Raw genomic sequence first — 16,717 nt, forward strand, 5'->3', positions numbered from 1 at the left:
CTTAGACCTGTTTTAAGCTGAGTATATCTGTTATCATTAGATCTGTTTTAAGCTGAGTGTATGTGTTATAATGAGAGCTGTTTTAAGCCGAGTGTATCTGTTATAACGAGACCTTTTTAAAGCTGAGTGTATCTGTTATAATGAGACCTTTTTTAAGCTGAGTGTATCTGTTATAATGAGAGCTGTTTTAAGCCGAGTGTATGTGTTATAATGAGAGCTGTTTTTAGCTGAGTGTATTTGTTACAATGAGACCTTTTTTAAGCTGAGAGTATCTGTTATAATGAGACCCTTTTAAGCTGAGTGTATGTGTTATAATGAGAGCTGTTTTAAGCCGAGTGTATCTGTTATAACGAGACCTTTTTAAAGCTGAGTGTATCTGTTATAATGAGACCTTTTTAAGCTGAGTGTATCTATTATAATGAGAGCTGTTTTAAGCCGAGTGCGTCTGTTATAATGAGAGCTGTTTTAACCTGAGTGTGTTTGTTACAATTAGATCTGTTTTAAGCTGAGCGCGTCTGTTATAATTAGACCTGTTTTAAGCTGAGTATATCTGTTATCATTAGACCTGTTTTAAGCTGAGTGTATGTGTTATAATGAGAGCTGTTTTAAGCCGAGTGTATCTGTTATAATGAGAGCTGTTTTAAGCCGAGTGTATGTGTTATAATGAGAGCTGTTTTTAGCTGATAGTATCTGTAATAATTAGACCTTTTTAAACTGAGTGTATGTGTTATAATGAGAGCTGTTTTTAGCTGAGTGTATCTGTTATAATTAGACCTTTTTAAACTGAGTGTATCTGTTATAATGAGACATTTTTTAAGCTGAGTGTATCTGTTATAATTATACCTGTTTTAAGCTGAGTGTATCTGTTATAATGAGACCCGTTTTAAGCCGAGTGTATCTGTTATAATGAGGCCTGTTTTAAGCCGAGTGTATCTGTTATAATGAGACCTATTGTAAGCCGAGTGTATCTGTTATAATGAGGCCTGTTTTAAGCCGAGTGTATCTGTTATAATGAGGCCTGTTTTAAGCCGAGTGTATCTGTTATAATGAGGCCTGTTTTAAGCCGAGTGTATCTGTTATAATGAGACCTATTGTAAGCTGAGTGTATCTGTTATAATGAGACCCGTTTTAAGCCGAGTGTATCTGTTATAACGAGACCTGTTTTAAGCTGAGTGTATCAGAGTTAGTTGTACTGTCTATATATATATACAATAACGTGCTACTTACCAATAGAGAAGACGGTGATGTTTTCGTTGTGCGCTGCCTGAGCGGCTAGTCGGGTGTGATCGGGGTTGGACGATCGCCCATCAGTAATCACTATTCCTATTCGCTGTACACCAGGCCTTGCAGACTGAATCATATATATAACCCCTGGGAAACTAAATTTCACTACTATGCAGGGCAAGAAATTTATATTTTTATGCATACTTATATATATATTCATTATGCATACTTATTCATTTTATTCAATATTACTTTAAAAGACAATGTTTTAATGCAGTTATTGTAAAAGAAGTACGATTTCAGAGTGTTTGGTAGATAGGGCTGTCCCAATAACCTGTTTTCTGGATTGGAATTTGTGATTGGTTTTATTTATCTTAAAAATATAATTATTGTAACAGTTCTTTATTATTGTTAAGATGACTGATCCCCGATATTAAACTATGTTTTATATTTTGTAACTATATACTTATACAATGTAATTGCGATATATGACACTTTTCATACTACATTGTATAACCTCGCCAGTCTAACTTTACCCCAATAGATGTATTTCACTCCGTAATGTTTTATTATTGATATTATCCTGTTAAATACAAGAGGGTACCGCCATATTAACCGTAATATCTTAACTCAAAATCGACAAATGCAAACGAATATAATTCTCTGGGAACCTCGCGTCCTCAAAACTAGGTCATCAACTCAATGTTATTTACTATTTCGATATTTGCCTTTATTTTTCACCGTTTGTTGATTGTTTATGCAGATATGGCGCAATATTCGTCCTATCAATTACATAACCAAGACACTCACCAACATCATGTGGGACATCTTTTTCAGGGCCAGATCTGTCCGTGTAACTCCGCTCTTGGGTTCGAGCTCATCTGAAAACATACCGGTATTCAGGTACAGGAACAACATGATATATGTATTAGTCCAGGTACAGGAACAACATGTATATCAGTCCAGGTACAGGAACAACCTGATATATCAGTCCAGGTACAGGAACAACATGTATATCAGTCCAGGTACAGGAACAACCTGATATATCAGTCCAGGTACAGGAACAACATGATATATCAGTCCAGGTACAGGAACAACATGATATATCAGTCCAGGTACAGGAACAACATGATATATCAGTCCAGGTACAGGAACAACATGATATATCAGTCCAGGTACAGGAACAACCTGGTATATCAGTCCAGGTACAGGAACAACCTGATATATCAGTCCAGGTACAGGAACAACATGATATATCAGTCCAGGTACAGGAACAACATGATATATCAGTCCAGGTACAGGAACAACATGGTATATCAGTCCAGGTACAGGAACAACCTGGTATATCAGTCCAGGTACAGGAACAACATGATATATCAGTCCAGGTACAGGAACAACATGATATATCAGTCCAGGTACAGGAACAACCTGGTATATCAGTCCAGGTACAGGAACAACCTGATATATCAGTCCAGGTACAGGAACAACCTGATATATCAGTCCAGGTACAGGAACAACCTGATATATCAGTCCAGGTACAGGAACAACATGATATATCAGTCTAGGTACAGGAACAACATGATATATCAGTCTAGGTACAGGAACAACATGTTATATCAGTCCAGGTACAGGAACAACCTGATATATCAGTCCAGGTACAGGAACAACATGATATATCAGTCCAGGTACAGGAACAACATGATATATCAGTCCAGGTACAGGAACAACCTGATATATCAGTCCAGGTACAGGAACAACATGATATATCAGTCCAGGTACAGGAACAACATGATATATCAGTCCAGGTACAGGAACAACCTGGTATATCAGTCCAGGTACAGGAACAACATGATATATCAGTCCAGGTACAGGAACAACCTGGTATATCAGTCCAGGTACAGGAACAACCTGATATATCAGTCCAGGTACAGGAACAACCTGATATATGTATTAGTCCAGGTACAGGAACAACATGATATATCAGTCCAGGTACAGGAACAACCTGATATATCAGTCCAGGTACAGGAACAACATGATATATCAGTCCAGGTACAGGAACAACATGATATATCAGTCCAGGTACAGGAACAACATGATATATCAGTCCAGGTACAGGAACAACCTGGTATATCAGTCCAGGTACAGGAACAACCTGATATATCAGTCCAGGTACAGGAACAACCTGGTATATCAGTCCAGGTACAGGAACAACCTGATATATCAGTCCAGGTACAGGAACAACATGATATATCAGTCCAGGTACAGGAACAACCTGGTATATCAGTCCAGGTACAGGAACAACCTGATATATCAGTCCAGGTACAGGAACAACATGATATATCAGTCCAGGTACAGGAACAACATGATATATCAGTCCAGGTACAGGAACAACATGATATATCAGTCCAGGTACAGGAACAACATGATATATCAGTCCAGGTACAGGAACAACCTGATATATCAGTCCAGGTACAGGAACAACTGTACCTGGACTGGTTGTTCCTATCAGGTTGTTCCTGTACCTGGACTGATATACCAGGTTGTTCCTGTACCTGGACTGATATATCATGTTGTTCCTGTACCTGGACTGATATACCAGGTTGTTCCTGTACCTGGAACCAGTCCAGGTACAGGAACAACCTGGTATATCAGTCCAGGTACAGGAACAACATGATATATCAGTCCAGGTACAGGAACAACCTGGTATATCAGTCCAGGTACAGGAACAACCTGATATATCAGTCCAGGTACAGGAACAACCTGATATATGTATTAGTCCAGGTACAGGAACAACATGATATATCAGTCCAGGTACAGGAACAACCTGATATATCAGTCCAGGTACAGGAACAACATGATATATCAGTCCAGGTACAGGAACAACATGATATATCAGTCCAGGTACAGGAACAACATGATATATCAGTCCAGGTACAGGAACAACATGATATATCAGTCCAGGTACAGGAACAACATGATATATCAGTCCAGGTACAGGAACAACATGATATATCAGTCCAGGTACAGGAACAACATGATATATCAGTCCAGGTACAGGAACAACATGATATATCAGTCCAGGTACAGGAACAACCTGGTATATCAGTCCAGGTACAGGAACAACATGATATATCAGTCCAGGTACAGGAACAACATGATATATCAGTCCAGGTACAGGAACAACATGATATATCAGTCCAGGTACAGGAACAACATGATATATCAGTCCAGGTACAGGAACAACATGATATATCAGTCCAGGTACAGGAACAACATGATATATCAGTCCAGGTACAGGAACAACATGATATATCAGTCCAGGTACAGGAACAACATGTATATCAGTCCAGGTACAGGAACAACATGATATATCAGTCCAGGTACAGGAACAACCTGGTATATCAGTCCAGGTACAGGAACAACATGATATATCAGTCCAGGTACAGGAACAACATGATATATCAGTCCAGGTACAGGAACAACATGATATATCAGTCCAGGTACAGGAACAACATGATATATCAGTCCAGGTACAGGAACAACATGATATATCAGTCCAGGTACAGGAACAACCTGGTATATCAGTCCAGGTACAGGAACAACATGATATATCAGTCCAGGTACAGGAACAACCTGATATATCAGTCCAGGTACAGGAACAACCTGGTATATCAGTCCAGGTACAGGAACAACATGATATATCAGTCCAGGTACAGGAACAACCTGGTATATCAGTCCAGGTACAGGAACAACATGATATATTAGTCCAGGTACAGGAACAACATGATATATCAGTCCAGGTACAGGAACAACATGATATATCAGTCCAGGTACAGGAACAACATGATAAATAAGAAAGTCATCAACGAACGACAAATCAAGGTACTGTATAATAGACACACAGGATATACGTACCTATCAATTAGCTATCTGGTATAAATTAAAGGCTCAGTTAAAACAAGGACATATGTTACATGATATAAGTATTCGTTCTACGAGATTCTTCTGTACCAAGACACAAACTCTCGGAATGTATCTGTAGGTTGATGAAATGCGAAAAACGAAGAGACATATATAAGTGCATATATTGATGACTACAATCATTGAATTATTATGACACATATCAAACATGCCGTGTATCTGTCAAATAGATATTATACGGTTGTTTTATATTGTTATGACTCGGCAGTGATGCTAGTGGGTAAACGTGTAGAAAACCAGGAGGAAAGCCATAGGAATGTGTCTAAAGTAAGAAAGTGGACGTACCTATGGCACTGACTAACCCTCGCTTGGTAGGGTGCTTGGTGAACCCAAATGAGTTGAAGATGGCGTCGTTGTAAGGTATGATACCAACTCGAACGCGTTCTGGTCCTACGTCAAATGACGACACGACATCTTTAACGAACGTTGTCAGAAACCGGAAACCACAAGTACCAATACTAGAGGAGGAGTCTAAGACAAAAACTACTTCCGCTGTCGTCCCAGCAGCTGCAAAAGGTGAGCAAAGGAGAAAACTAACTATGGTACAAAGTTTTGGCCACATTCAAGTCGTTTTGTTTATTAGGGGTTCGACGTGTGGACAACAATAATGGTCACGAGGGTCAGAGATCATATATAGCTGTTCTGTAGCATGTATCAACTTAACTGTTTGTTAAACGAACACTAATGTTTGTTAATTATTTCTTATCACAATGCAGGGAAGGCAAAAATAATATGATATGATAATGTGCACTTCCTGTCTTGATGAAAAACGTTGTCGGATAATTTTGTAGACAATACTTACCTCTAAAAACACTGTCGAAAGACTTGGATAACTCTTTGTTTGTTGGTGATAGCTTACAGGTGTTGAAAAATGACACTAAGTCTTGCTTCATCAATTTAGACCCATAAGCAGTCTCGTCAAACGCTCGTTCATATTCTGTACAAAAGCACAGTACATAATTAATATGATACATCTATAAGTTAAACTCGAATAACGGATTTAGTATGATAATCTATCAAAAACTTACTAAATTTCTGATCCATGAATTCCTCGATTTCCGCGAGGTCGATGCCACATTGGCCTGTAAGTTCTCCGTACCTAGCCTGGATCCGGATGACCAAGTCTTTGTACTCTGTGATAAACTTCTGCCACGGTGTTCCGTGTTCAAGCACTGCCTGTAATACATCGTACTCCAATAAATCTATTGTTATACATCATACTCCAATAAATCTATGGTTATACATCATACTCCAATAAATCTATTGTTATACATCATACTCCAATAAATCTATTGTTATACATCGTATTCCAATAAATCTATTGTTATACATCGTACTCCAATAAATCTATTGTTATACATCATACTCCAATAAATCTATTGTTATACATCGTACTCCAATAAATCTATGGTTATACATCATACTCCAATAAATCTATTGTTATACATCATATTTCAATAAATCTATTGTTACATCATACTCCAATAAATCTATTGTTATACATCATACTCCAATAAATCTATGGTTATACATCATACTCCAATAAATCTATGGTTATACATCATACTCCAATAAATCTATTGTTATACATCGTACTCCAATAAATCTATTGTTATACATCGTACTCCAATAAATCTATTGTTATACATCGTACTCCAATAAATCTATTGTTATACATCGTACTCCAATAAATATATTGTTATACATCATACTCCAATAAATCTATGGTTATACATCATACTTCAATATATCTATTGTTACATCATACTCCAATAAATCTATGGTTATATATTTACTAAACTCAATCTTTTGGTACATCATACTCCAATAAATCTATTGTTATGCATATGTACATTATAATCCACTAAATCTAATGTTACACAACATAACCAACAAATGTATTGTTATATATCATACGCCTATAATCTATATGTTGGTATGGTGTATATATGGTGTTAGCCTATGTTGGTATGATGTATGTATGGTGTTAGTATATGTTGGTATGGTGTATATATGGTGTTAGTCTACGTTGGTAACTTGGTATGGTGTATATGATGTTAGTCTATGTTGGTATGGTGTTGGTATGGTGTTGGTATGGTGTATATATGGTGTTAGTCTGTGTTGGTATGATGTATATATGGTGTTAGTATATGTTGGTATGATGTATGTATGGTGTTAGTATATGTTGGGTTGGTGGTGTATATTTGGTGCCTGTTGTCTGTAGACTACATTCGTGTACTCTGACCTTCCGTTTGAGTTTCGCCAGGTGGTTCCTGACGTGCCATCCTCGGAACACTTTCTGTATCAGTAGACATGCGTCACGTCTCCTCTGCTTCTCTAATCGGTACGAGTGGTAGTGTCTGTCAACAGGTAATACAGTACTGAACTCTATATAATATACTAATAACTGTTGTTAATTGATGTATTAAAAATAATGCTACACGACCTGATATACCTATATACACCTGCATTTACAATGAAAACTCATTAAAGAACAATTATTTCACGGGAGGTACAATATAACAATATAACAATATTTACGCAAATAGGTCAGCATGTGGTTTATCCCCATTCCGATCGCGTCTGGGAGTAGACTGGTAGTTTCTGTAGGTCTTCGTGGTTGTACGATCTGTGTCAGATCGCCAGGATCTGTAATATACAAACAATCGTTGATTAGGAGGTCATCATCATGACAATAGTTATGACCGTAGATATACCTATTCCCACCATTGTTATGTAAATAAACGTACAATTATTTCCAAGATTGGTAGAAACATTTGAATTACTTGAAATGTTTCAAGGAATCGTGTTTTATTGTTTGAACTTGTTCTTTTCAGAACGTAAATGTTTACACCTTAACTTTTCGCAAATATGGTTCATACTTCGATATTTTCTCACAGATACATCGAAAGACGCAATAGAAAGTGTTTCTGGGTTAAACATCACTGATCAATTAAATTATAAGTCAATGGGTGACGACCTACACATCTATCACTGATCAATTAAATTATAACAGTCAATGGGTGACGACCTACACATCTATCACTGATCAATTAAATTATAACAGTGAATGGTGACCTACACATCTATCACTGATCAATTAAATTATAACTGTCAATGGGTGACGACCTACACCTCTATCACTGATCAATTAAATTATAACAGTCAATGGGTGACGACCTACACATCTATCACTGATCAACTAAATTATAACTGTCAATGTGTGACGACCTACACATCTATCACTGATCAACTAAATTATAACTGTCAATGGGTGACGACCTACACATCTATCACTGATCAACTAAATTATAACAGTCAGACGGTGACGACCTACACATCTATCACTGATCAACTAAATTATAACAGTCAATGGGTGACGACCTACACATCTATCACTGATCAACTAAATTATAACAGTCAATGGGTGACGACCTACACATCTATCACTGATCAACTAAATTATAACAGTCAATGGGTGACGACCTACACATCTATCACTGATCAACTAAATTATAACAGACAATGGGTGACGACCTACACATCTATCACTGATCAACTAAATCATAACTGTCAATGGGTGACGACCTACACATCTATCATTGATCAACTAAATTATAACAGTCAATGGGTGACGACCTACACATCTATCACTGATCAACTAAATTATAACAGTCAATGGGTGACGACCTACACATCTATCACTGATCAACTAAATTATAACAGTCAATGGGTGACGACCTACACATCTATCACTGATCAACTAAATCATAACTGTCAATGGTGACCTACACATCTATCACTGATCAACTAAATTATAACTGTCAATGTGTGACGACCTACACATCTATCACTGATCAACTAAATTATAACTGTCAATGGGTGACGACCTACACATCTATCACTGATCAACTAAATTATAACAGTCAATGGGTGACGACCTACACATCTATCACTGATCAACTAAATTATAACAGTCAATGGGTGACGACCTACACATCTATCACTGATCAACTAAATTATAACAGTCAATGGGTGACGACCTACACATCTATCACTGATCAATTAAATTATAACTGTCAATGGGTGACGACCTACACATCTATCACTGATCAACTAAATTATAACAGTCAATGGGTGACGACCTACACATCTATCACTGATCAACTAAATTATAACAGTCAATGGGTGACGACCTACACATCTATCACTGATCAACTAAATTATAAGTCAACGAGTGACGACCTACACATCTATCACTGATCAACTAAATTATAACAGTCAATGGGTGACGACCTACACATCTATCACTGATCAACTAAATTATAACAGTCAATGGGTGACGACCTACACATCTATCACTGATCAACTAAATTATAACAGTCAATGGGTGACGACCTACACATCTATCACTGATCAACTAAATTATAACAGTCAATGGGTGACGACCTACACATCTATCACTGATCAACTAAATTATAACTGTCAATGGGTGACGACCTACACATCTATCACTGATCAACTAAATTATAACTGTCAATGGGTGACGACCTACACATCTATCACTGATCAACTAAATTATAACAGTCAATGGGTGACGACCTACACATCTATCACTGATCAATTAAATTATAACAGTCAATAGTTGACGACCTACACATCTATCACTGATCAACTAAATTATAACAGTCAATAGTTGACGACCTACACATCTATCACTGATCAACTAAATTATAACAGTCAATAGTTGACGACCTACACATCTATCACTGATCAACTAAATTATAACAGTCAACGAGTGACGACCTACACATCTATCACTGATCAACTAAATTATAACTGTCAATGGGTGACGACCTACACATCTATCACTGATCAATTAAATTATAACAGTCAATGGGTGACGACCTACACATCTATCACTGATCAACTAAATTATAACAGACAATGGGTGACGACCTACACATCTATCACTGATCAACTAAATTATAACAGTCAATGGGTGACGACCTACACATCTATCACTGATCAACTAAATTATAACAGTCAATGGGTGACGACCTACACATCTATCACTGATCAACTAAATTATAACAGTCAATGGGTGACGACCTACACATCTATCACTGATCAACTAAATTATAACAGTAAATAGTTGACGACCTACACATCTATCACTGATCAACTAAATTATAACAGTCAATAGTTGACGACCTACACATCTATCACTGATCAACTAAATTATAACAGTCAATGGGTGACGACCTACACATCTATCACTGATCAACTAAATTATAACAGTCAATGGGTGACGACCTACACATATATCACTGATCAACTAAATTATAACAGTCAATGGGTGACGACCTACACATCTATCACTGATCAACTAAATTATAACAGTCAATGGGTGACGACCTACACATCTATCACTGATCAACTAAATTATAACAGTCAATGAGTGACGACCTACACATCTATCACTGATCAACTAAATTATAACAGTCAATGGGTGACGACCTTCACATCTATCACTGTTCAACTAAATTATAACAGTCAACGAGTGACGACCTACACATCTATCACTGATCAACTAAATTATAACAGTCAAACAGCGACGACCTACACATCTATCACTGATCAATTAAATTATAACAGTCAATGGGTGACGACCTACACATCTATCACTGATCAACTAAATTATAACAACCAATGGGTGACGACCTACACATCTATCACTGATCAACTAAATTATAACAGTCAATGGGTGACGACCTACACATCTATCACTGATCAACTAAATTATAACAGTCAATGGGTGACGACCTACACATCTATCACTGATCAACTTAATTATAACAGACAATGAGTGACGACCTACACATCTATCACTGATCAACTAAATTATAAGTCAATGGGTGACGACCTACACATCTATCACTGGTCAATTAAATTATAACAGTCAATGGGTGACGACCTACACATCTATCACTGATCAACTAAATTATAACGGTCAATGGGTGACGACCTACACATCTATCACTGATCAATTAAACTATAACAGTCAATGGTGACCTACACATCTATCACTGATCAACTAAATTATAACAGTCAAACGGTGACGACCTTCACATCTATCACTGATCAACTAAATTATAACAGTCAAACGGTGACGACCTAAACATCTATCACTGAATACTGACAAAAAAAAACATTTAAAGTTAGACTATGCAGACAAATTTTTTTTCTATAACAATAAAGTAATTTTCCCCGAATATCATGCGTTGTCCTTTAAACTAGTGGAGTAAGACACTGTGACATATGCTCGATATAAAGTTGATGATTAGATGTTTACAACATGCTCAAATAATTTATATTCAGGAAATTAAATAACCGTTGAGAGAGCGTGCCGTTAATTGACCGGATGACTGTATGACTAAGGTCCTAGGCTGTGTTAGAAATCAATAACACCATTAAAATTTAAATTGTAATTAACGCTTCCTTTCGTAATATTTCGAGAGTCTCCAACATTTCAAACATGCACGTATTTTTGTAATTACATTAAGTAACGTCCACAATAGATATATGGTAATTAGCATCACGTGACAGTCAGATGGAATGATAATTGTAACGAACATGCATTGTATGGTAATCCCCTGGGTATCCACGCCGAGAACATAGGTGTCACCACTGTTCTGATCGATTGCTCAGTACTAGGGAATTACTTCTCTTCCATGAAAATTTAACTATTGTTTTTTGTTCCGATTACTTACAAAGTAAAATACAAACATTTGTTTGAGATTTGATGTCATGAAGTATATGGATTTATTGTCACAAGTATATCATTCTTGTCGAATAGTATCTTCGTGATCATGCAAATTTTATAAAATGTTTGTAACCTATGAGAAGATATTGTTTTCTAATTAAATAAACTAAAATAATGAAATGATTTATCGTCAGATAACAATAAATAATAACATTCGCCTCTGTTTTGTTAAATATCACCAACTACCACTGGGACTGTTTTGCGTACAGATATCATCCAGATAAATAAATTATGTCTTCATTCAAAACAAGCCGTCAGTCGTATGAAGTGATCAAGCGAATAAAATGAATTACTAATCATCAATGTGTATTGTGTCCGTGAATACAATGACAGGAACTAATTGTTGTGTGTAACAATGCCTCGTAATTCTATATTAGTATAATCTTCATCAATAACTCAGGTACAATTATTGTGTTCCCCGTATTATTCTGGTTTATCTGTCAAATCAACAATAGACAAGATAAATTACCAGGTTTACTTTGTATTATTACCTTCTACATGTCATACAGTAAAGCACATAAATAAGGCAGCCGATGGAGCTCACCACGTGATCACTGTAATAAAGTTAATAAATAAGGCAGTCGATGGAGCTCACCACGTGATCACTGTAACAAAGTTAATAAATAAGACAGTCGATGGAGCTCACCACGTGATCACTGTAACAAAGTTAATAAATAAGGCAGTCGATGGAGCTCACCACGTGATCATTGTAATAAAGTTAATAAATAAGGCAGTCGATGGACCTCACCACGTGATCACTGTAATAAAGTTAATAAATAAGGCAGTCGATGGACCTCACCACGTGATCACTGTAATAAAGTTAATAAATAAGACAGTCGATGGACCTCACCACGTGATCAGTGTAACAAAGTTAATAAATAAGGTAGTCGATGGACCTCACCACGTGACCACTGTAATAAAGTTAATAAATAAGGCAGTCGATGGACCTCACCACGTGACCACTGTAATAAAGTTAATAAATAAGGCAGTCGATGGACCTCACCACGTGATCATTGTAATGAAGTTAATAAATAAGGCAGTCGATTGACCTCACCACGTGATCACTGTAATAAAGTTAATAAATAAGACAGTCGATGGACCTCACCACGTGACCACTGTAATAAAGTTAATAAATAAGGCAGTCGATGGACCTCACCACGTGATCATTGTAACAAAGTTAATAAAGAAGGCAGTCGATGGACCTCACCACGTGATCACTGTAATAAAGTTAATAAATAAGGCAGTAGATGGACCTCACCACGTGACCACTGTAATCAAGTTAATAAATAAGGCAGTCGTTTGACCTCATCACGTGATCATTGTAATGAAGTTAATAAATAAGGCAGTCGATTGACCTCACCACGTGATCACTGTAATAAAGTTAATAAATAAGGCAGTCGATGGAGCTCACCACGTGATCACTGTAATAAAGTTAATAAATAAGGCAGTCGATTGACCTCACCACGTGATCATTATAATAAAGTTGTTAAATAAGACGGTCGATTGACCTCAACACGTGATCACTGTAACAAAGTTAATAAATAAGGCAGTCGATGGACCTCACCACGTGATCATTGTAATAAAGTTAATAAATAAGGCAGTCGATGGAGCTCACCAACTGATCATTGTTATAAAGTTGATAAATAAGGCAGTCGATGGACCTTAGTAGAAAATACGTCGTTAGGATAAATACGTTGTTTTGATATGATGTTTTGGGGTATAGTTATTTAAGAAGTAATTAACGATGATTCGTTTATTGTTGCAGGATTTACAACGAGGACGAGGATATTTTGCAATTAAATCAATAACGAAGGCCGCAGGCCTGAGTTATCAATTAAAATTGCAAAATATCCGAGTCCAAGTTGTATATCCTGCAATAATACGCGAGTCAAAGTTGATTATTTCTATTCTACCATGTACTGTTTAGTTCTGAGATCTACCTCTTCCTAATAGAAAAACGGCAACGAAACCCCGGGAAATGTGTCGCTACATGGCTGATACAATTCACAAGAAACGATAAGGCGCGCGTGCTAATGAATATTCAAGAGCTGACGTCAATTCCAAGCCAGTTGATGGCAACGTTACGAGAACTTTCGGGGATATCGGCCAGCAATTCATGTAGAAATGCTCTCTAAAGGTTGCCTGTGGAAATTGACCTTACAACATATTGTTTAGCAAAGTCTGCTTTGGGTGGATAGAAATTAACAATCTGGCACATTTCTCCGTTGTACAATACACAGTCTCCGACGTTCAAACGTGTTTGTTTACAAATGCACGATTTTGGAGGGGAAAGATTGTAACAGTCGGGACTCACGAGCGTGTATTATTGACACGAGAGTGGATTACTGGAAAATAATACACGGTTTTAAACCAATCAAAACTGGCGTTGCATAGCAAACGAGGTAGAATGTGATATAATGTTTTGGGTATAGATATGCTATTGTGATATGATGTTTATGGGTATAAATACGTTGCTGTGATATGATGTTTTTGAGTTATAAATACGTTGTTGTGATATGATGTTTATGGGTATAAAAACTTTGTTGTGATATGATGTTTATGGGTATAAAAACTTTGTTGTGGTATGATGTTTTTGAGCTATAAATACGTTGTTGTGATATAATGTTTATGGGTTATAAATACGTTGTTGTGATATGATGTTTTTGAGTTATAAATACGTTTTTATGATATGACGTTTTTGAGTTATAAATACGTTGTTGTGATATAATGTTTTTGGGTATAAATACGTTTTTGTGATATAATGTTTATGGGTTATAAATACGTTGTTGTGATATGATGTTTTTGAGTTATAAATACGTTTTTATGATATGATGTTTTTGAGTTATAAATACGTTGTTGTGATATAATGTTTTTGGGTATAAATACGTTTTTGTGATATAATGTTTTTGGGTATAAATACGTTATTGTGATATGATGTTTTTGAGTTATAAATACGTTGTTGTGATATGATGTTTTTGAGTTATAAAAACTTTGTTGTGATACGATGTTTTTGAGTTATAAATACGTTGCTGTGATATAATATTTTGGGGTATAAATACGTTGTTGTGATATAATGTTTTGGGGTATAAATACGTTGTTGTGATATGATGTTTTTGAGTTATAAATACGTTGTTGTGATATGAGGTTTTGGGTAAAAATACGTTGCTGTGATATAATGTTTTTGGGTATAAATACGTTGTTGTGATATGATGTTTTGGGGTATAAATACGTTGCTGTGATATAATGTTTTTGGGTATAAATACGTTGTTGTGATATGATGTTTTGGGGTATAAATACGTTGTTGTGATATAATGTTTTGGGGTATAAATACGTTGTTGTGATATAATATTTTTGGGTATAAATACGTTGTTGTGATATAATGTTTTGGGGTATAAATACGTTGTTGTGATATAATGTTTTGGGGTATAAATACGTTGTTGTGATACGATGTTTTTGAGTTATAAATACGTTTTTTGTGATATGTTTCGGGGTAAAAAACTTTGTTGTGGCATGATATTTTTTGTTGATTTTATTGTTTAGACACAATCGGATTGGGCACAAGATTTAAACAACTTATACAAATCCAGCTTATTGGTATTAATGCGATGTTGTGATATGTTTTTGGGGGTTATAAAATACGCTGTTGTGATATTTGATAACGAATACATGAACCATTAAAATCTAATTTCAAAATGACTTAATATTGAAAATCATAACGAGACTATCTAATTGTGTTAATAATGACACAGTGCATTCACCTGCTAAACTCAAAGACGCTACACTACGAAAAGGTCAAAAGGTCAACATAGACTGTCAATGAGGAAACCAAACAACGTATTGATCAACATGGTTCGTCTATCCAGGAAATACTGTTAGAATTATATACCCGGAAATAGCGTGCTACTACTAAATGGTTGGATCATTGTGTCCCTACATTAGATTGATATATATCAACGTGTTTGAAATTCACAACAAAACGCATTCAACACACACGAGATTGCACATAACTACGTATACACCACATATTGGTACTTACAGAGAACCCTTGGCATTTGAAGATAACCTGTGAGTAATACAGATATATACAGTTAGTGTATCAGTGTTAAACCTAGAGAAATCCATTGGTTAGTTGGTGAAATGATAACAGTTCTTATATTCACAGAGGATTTTGTCATATTTACTGGATAAAAAAAATGTGTATAAAACTTACCTTGGTTCATGCTGCGAAACTGACGGCGTAGGTGCCGATGACGTCATCTTGTTATATAACCAAATGTTGAAGTCATCTTCCCACAGCCACGTGCCCATTGGGGGAGTCCGGACTTTCGGCTTGTGTTTACTCCTGGAAGTAGCCATACCGACTTAGATAATTCAACCTTGATCTACACCGTGTGGTACTCATACCACGCTGGTAATCGTCCTGTACCAGCGGTTTGGTTCCAGGGATTGGGTATGACAACACAATAACAGTTCTAGATTGGGTATGACAACACAATAACAGTTCTAGATTGGGTATGATAACACAATAACAGTTCTAGATTGTATCTCAGTGAAAGGCTTTTTAATACTTTATTAACACATTATAGTCATAGTGGCTGATATCACCTTGGATGATACAGTATACTGGTATCAGATTAAAAGTCTGGGATACCTGTCTATTGTGACAGAAGGAGCTATCTAAATAAT

The 16,717-nt window shown here is 36.3% G+C and overlaps 1 protein-coding gene across 1 annotated transcript in view; it reads right to left on the reverse strand.

Moving 5' to 3' along the window:
• The window catches only part of LOC117340530, a 113,487-nt gene that overhangs the window by 5,143 nt on the left and 91,627 nt on the right, over positions 1–16,717 (reverse strand). Inside the window, exons 5-12 of the mRNA XM_033902292.1 lie at positions 16,242–16,373; positions 7,747–7,854; positions 7,451–7,565; positions 6,234–6,381; positions 6,008–6,142; positions 5,491–5,712; positions 2,035–2,105; positions 1,228–1,351 (exon numbers count right to left, since the gene is read on the reverse strand). Coding sequence (XP_033758183.1) covers positions 1,228–1,351; positions 2,035–2,105; positions 5,491–5,712; positions 6,008–6,142; positions 6,234–6,381; positions 7,451–7,565; positions 7,747–7,854; positions 16,242–16,373 — 1,055 coding nt within the window. The remainder of the gene's footprint in view (positions 1–1,227; positions 1,352–2,034; positions 2,106–5,490; positions 5,713–6,007; positions 6,143–6,233; positions 6,382–7,450; positions 7,566–7,746; positions 7,855–16,241; positions 16,374–16,717) is intronic.

This window comes from Pecten maximus, chromosome 2 (assembly GCF_902652985.1).
Source record: "Pecten maximus chromosome 2, xPecMax1.1, whole genome shotgun sequence".
NCBI lineage: Eukaryota > Metazoa > Mollusca > Bivalvia > Pectinida > Pectinidae > Pecten > Pecten maximus.